At 42.2% G+C, this 5,941-nt stretch overlaps 1 protein-coding gene across 1 annotated transcript in view; it reads right to left on the bottom strand.

Annotated features, from left to right (window-relative positions):
- LOC308293093 (gasdermin-E-like) overlaps window positions 1-3,904 on the bottom strand; it is a gene marked incomplete at both ends in the record, with an annotated part of 7,552 nt that extends 3,648 nt beyond the window's left edge. Inside the window, 4 exons of the mRNA XM_080735523.1 lie at window positions 70-206; window positions 2,084-2,155; window positions 3,116-3,242; window positions 3,806-3,904. Of these exons, the coding sequence (XP_080591649.1) occupies window positions 70-206; window positions 2,084-2,155; window positions 3,116-3,242; window positions 3,806-3,904 (435 nt within the window). The remainder of the gene's footprint in view (window positions 1-69; window positions 207-2,083; window positions 2,156-3,115; window positions 3,243-3,805) is intronic.
- Window positions 3,905-5,941: the final 2,037 nt, after the last annotated feature.

Raw genomic sequence — 5,941 nt, 5'->3', positions numbered from 1 at the left:
ATAAAAAAAGTTACATGGTATAACTTTAAAGTAGAATTGGACTCAAGTGTTGGTCGGTGTGTCACTCACAGTGTTCTCTACGTCTGAAAGAGCATCTCTGTCCTTCATCACTTCACAGAACCTCTGGAACAGATCAGTACGAGTCGATGGGGGAAGTTCTGCCAGTGGGGACAGATACTCTTCCGGGTTTTGTAACTCTGACAAATCTACAGAGTGACATGTAAAGATGACATGGTCATTAACATTCGAATTGTACAAAACATTTGCCAAACCATTATCTCACCACCCTGAAACCATCTACGCCTGAATAACAGTCAGCTATTCCACACCCCCTTCACTTTAATTCCGTCACTCATACTTAGGTATGAGTACAGTATATTAGGTTTTCTAATATTTTGTGGTAAAACGTGAGATGACAAATTCTGTGAGTTGGCTGACCACCATCTTCAGTATGAAGATGACAATTGACAAAAGTAAAAAAATATTATCATTAAATATCATTAAACAAGTGTTACACGGCGTTATAGTATGAATAGTACTGTAATCATTTATTGGTCGCCTCTTGTCTTGATTGTTTAAATATGATGTCATGGGTCGCTATGCTTGATAACAGCCCAAAGCTTATTGATACAGGGTACTCAATGAATTTGTTATTGAGTTTGTAACAGGCTTGGGTTTCGAGCTCCATTCCTGCTCATACTCCATCCTTCTCTCCCCCCTTCCTCCCCATTGGTGTGTATCAAAACACCATCTGGGTTAAGATAAGACCCGCCCCCGGAACAGTGGCGTAGACAGAATCGAACCGGCGACTGGGCCTGAGTCGCGCGGCGCGCGAAAAAAAATCCATGTTTTTCGGGTCGGATCGGGTCTTCTGGTGCGATTTGGGTCGGGTTTGCATGATTAAATAATCAATTCATGCGTGGCGTCCACTAGTGATGCGCGGGTCATTCCAGCCGTGCAAAAACAGAATGGCATATTAGAGAAGAAGCCGGTAACATGACGGCATGAGATGCTTATTTTAATTGACAACACTCCTGTTAGTATAAGACTATACACACGGAGCACAACGCTAATGTAGGCTATCACAGAGAGATATTGCAGACTGACCCAGTAGCCTAGTCACTGGTGCAAGACAAAATAAACAACTATGAAGAGAAAAGACCGAAATGTTTAATTGTACCGTCAACTTTTTATCAGAGCTCTGACGCTTCTCCCTCTCCCACAACAAAAACAGCCAAGCCAGCAGAACGTAATTAACCAGTCTCACTCACCTATTGCTGCTTTCAAACGCTGTGTATTGTTTTAAGTCCCAGGAGCATGGTTTCATATCATGAATATGAACTTTAGATTAGTCAAAAAGCTTCAGTATAATCCACGTGAATCCTGTATACATTGTGCAGGCTGCAACAACTCTTGACAAGTAGCCCAACACGCTTAAGCATTTCCTGTAACGGTGGATTTCAAAATAAGACCCTGCCGTAATATGATGATATAAGCAATTGGTTTTATTTTTATGTCTACTTACAGGAAGTAAATGGACTAAATTCGAATTACATGACACACTAGCGACTATCATCAAAATGACTTAATATGCTATAAAAAATATAATATATGTAATAAAATAAAATAAATAAAAATAAAATATATATATATATATATATATATATATATATATTTTTTTTTTTTGGGTGGGCACAAAAACGAAATGGGTGGGCCTAGGCCTAGTCAGGCCCACCCATGGCTACGCCCCTGCCCCGGAAGCTTGTGAATGGCTGAACCGGAGGTAGGGAGCGCTCCGCTGTGTTGGACCTCGCGGAGGTGCCGAAAGTTGGGGGACAAAGATTTACAATTCTGGCCCCCTGGTTTACAACTTCTAACAGTGCTGAGTCGACAGTGCAACCTTCGCAACGCTCGACAGTCGACACGTCGACTCGCTCGCTACTGCTCGCTCGGCGGTGTCTCGTGTGGATCAAGGCTGCCTGAGACGGCGGTGTTGTCATATCGCACATGAGTGAGTGAGTGAGTGAGTGAGTGAGTGAGTGAGTGAGTAAGTGAGTGAGTGAGTGAGTGAATAGACACGTACCGGTACCATGATCGCCATCAAAGATGGAGTCTGGCTCAATGTCAGATCCGTAATCCCATGGATTTTTGAAAACTACACACATAAACACACATGTGCACATCAGCGACATAAAACAACAGGCACACGTATACAGCATAGACACATACAAACATGTACAGAAAGACATACCGTAAACAAGAATTGAGAACCATCAAAATAAATAAAAATGATAAAACACCGAGGCCAACTCGGTGCTCACAGGAGACAAAAAAGAATTCTCGCCCCGATGAACAGGTTGGCTTTTTTATAGAATAAACTTTGTTTTAACTTTACCTTCTCTCCTCCATATTGTTTGAGCAATATTTAAATAACCCATCAAGACCTGAGTCTAAAAAAGGCTTCTAAATTCTTATGGTTTTCTGAAAAACTTGGGCTTCTATATCAGTGGTGCTCAAACTTTTTAGTGTCAAGGACCCCTAGAATAATATGTATTTGACCGCGGACCCTCATCTCAAAATAATTTGTTCCAGGGACCCCCTGGAAGAAAAGATTTGAGTTACAAATGTTTGCTTTAAGAAATATATATTCAAAGATTTGCACAAATTGTCATGATATAGAAGATCTACAAGCTCATAGTGCTGCACTCGGTGCCACGCTATGAGCTTGTACAGTATCTGCTATTTTTTAACTAAAGTAAAAAAAGAATGGTTAAAGTGGTCAACTGAATGGGATAAAAAGTGATTTAGTGATAATTAAATAGTAATCAGCAAGCTCAATAAAAAAAAGTATTTATTATTATGTAATACCGTAATAATATTACAAATAATACAATAATAATTTTGTACCAACTCAGTGGCCTTGTGGTTACAGTGTCCGCCCTGACTGGTAGGTCGAGGTTCGATCCCCAGCCGGGTCATACCAAAGACCCTTGTACAGTACATCAAGCTGCCTCAAGCAACAAAATCAGAGATAGGCTCCTGCCCTATGGGCCTCATGGCTCGGCAAGGCTAACTTAATAGTTATAAGTAATTTTGTCGCCAGACACACACTAACCAAGGTCACCAGAGTCCCTGATGTTTAGTTCCCGAACTCCATAGGCGAGCACTGTGCCAGCACCGATGGTCATGGAATGGGTTTTGACCTTCTGAACTCTGGCATCAACAGTGTCCTCCACATCAATCTGAGAACAGGCACACGCACGCGCACGCACGCATGCACACACACACACACACACACACACACACACACACACACACACACACACACACACACACACACACACACACACACACACGTGACATATCAAGCGTCCACAGCACCAGTGGTTCTCAACCTGTGGGTCGAGACCCCTAGGGGGGTCCCCACATGTTTTGTTTTGTTTTATGTATATAAGAAGTTATCAAAAATTGGCCAAATTATAAAATAATATAAGAAAGAGTTTTTTTTTTGCACAATAATAATCTTTATTTCTTTATTTTATATATTTTTCCTTCTTTTTTTGTCATAAAGACTGACTGACGTTATCTGGCTGCATTGTATGATTCAACTAAAAATGTTCTAGTATATAAAAACACATAATCGCAACAATCCTTGAATCTCAAAATCGCAATATAATTAAGAATCACAATATAAATCGAACCGGTGCCCTAGGTATCGAGATCGTATCAAAATCGGGGGGGGGGGGGGGGGGGGGGGGCACAGCCTGCACTACCCATTCACACACTCGGCCTCCATGCTCATCACCATTCTGTTCTTCACTGTAAACCCTCCTCCACCCATGCGATGCCGGTTCTCAAAGATTTCCCAGTTGTCGGTGGTGGTGACGACTCTCTCCGTCAGCATGGCCAGAACATATGGACACTTTGGCATCTTCTTGGCATTCTGCACCTTCCGCACCAGCTCGTGTCGCATGTCACACCTGGCACAGAGCAGGTACAGTATTAGGGCTGTCCTCGACTAAAAGGAATTCGTAGTCGACTTTTGTCAAGAATTTGTTTTGATACTTTCATCAACAAATTGGTCAAATGTGAGTTTCTGCCTTTGTCACACTTTGCATGTCACACCTGGCACAGAGCAGGTACAGTATTAGGGCTGTCCTCGACTAAAAGGAATTCGTAGTCGACTTTTGTCAAGAATTTGTTTTGATACTTTCATCAACAAATTGGTCAAATGTGAGTTTCTGCCTTTGTCACACTTTGTAATATTTGATATTGTTTTGTTTTGTCTTGTTGTATGGTTAATGTATGTGTGTGTGTGTGTGTGTGTGTGTGTGTGTGTGTGTGTGTGTGTGTGTGTGTGTGTGTGTGTGCGTGCGTGCGTGCGTGCGTGCGTGCGTGCGTGCGTGCGTGCGTGCGTGTGATATGTGTGTGCGCGAGCGTGGCTGTGTGCGTGTGTATACATCAGTCAGCAAAACAAAAGGATTTAAATAGGCTTGACTCCAACCTGTGTTTTTTGGGCAGCTTCCCTACATTCACCGTCTCTTTCTTGACCGTGACAGAAGATACGTTGAGTTCACCGGAACCTCGTCCCTCCAGCCTGGCACTGACCATTTGTGTAAACTTGGCCCTCATGCTCCCGGTGTTTTCGTACTCATATGTCCCCTTGTAAGGACCGAAGACTCTCTCATTACCACCTGACAGGAGAAAATGAGAAAATACACGTGTGCATACGTGCGTGCGTGCCATGCATGACTGTGAATATACATGGGGCAGTGGGCAGTAATGCTGTGTACTGTACGAGCAGGCCTGTTTGTCTGACTTTTTTATATCCCCAAACGAGATCACAACGAGTCACAAATTATTCAACATTTTTCAAACCCTTTCAAGATTCTTTTGTACAGTGTGTACACTGTGAGCTTGTATACCTCCTATTTTTGAATAGTCAACGCAAAAATCTAAAATGAAAGAGATGCAGATTTCCGGTTTTAATGGGTTTACAAAACATTAAAAGAAAGGTAATTTTACAGGTATATCTTACACTAAATAATTCTGATTCAAAATTACTTTATTTAATCATCTACGTTTTACCTGTGGGTCAGGGGTCCCCAAAATGATTTTGGGGGTCCTCAGATGATTAGCTTAATTATGTGCAATGTTGTTTTCTCACTCAACACTAAACAAACCAACGTACAGCATAAGTGTATACAAGGTATCTGCACATTTCTAAAGTGACAAAACTTAAACACCATAGAACTGAGTTACGGTAAACAGAAATTTTACAAAATATAAGGCCTCAACTCTTACAACTCCAAGTGCTCGTCAAGGTGGGGTGGGGTCCCCAGTTCAAAATCTATCTCGCCTGGTTTTTCGGGCACGTCCTGTTTTGGCGACATAGCGTTAAGGCGACGTTTAGGCGAAATACAAGTGTACCAACGCTTTTTCGCCTAGTTTCTTTTCTTTTAGGAAGCCACTGATTTACACTCACTAGCAAACTTGTTCTAATAATGTGCAGTGCATTGCAGCGTGCCTGCTTGTTACCCTTAATGTAAATATTAAGCCACACTGTGGCTTGTGAAAGTGTTTCAATTGTAGGCTACGTTGATTATTAAATAATAAAAATAACAACGTGCGCTGCGCTGGACGTCTGACACAGTGACTCGCTCATTCATTCTGCAAGTTTCTGCGCCTGGAAAATAGCAGATCTACAAGCTCACAACGTGTCGCGGATGCGAGGCGTTGTGAGCTTGTAGATCAGCCACTTTTGTCAGCCACTTTTGTCACGGAACACGCCACAATGAAAAAGTATAAAAGCCAGGATTTACTTGAGTGATGTGATGTGTGTTGAACGGAAATGAATGGGCATGTCGCCTTATCGGCACGGCAGAAAAGCGTGAATGGAAATTTGCATGTCGCCCTATCAGTACGGTAGGAGACCCCATTC

Source organism: Nannobrachium achirus (assembly GCF_963921795.1).
Source record: "Nannobrachium achirus genome assembly, chromosome: 10".
NCBI classification, from domain to species: Eukaryota; Metazoa; Chordata; class Actinopteri; order Myctophiformes; family Myctophidae; genus Nannobrachium; species Nannobrachium achirus.
This window is presented reverse-complemented; position numbering and strand designations above follow the sequence as displayed.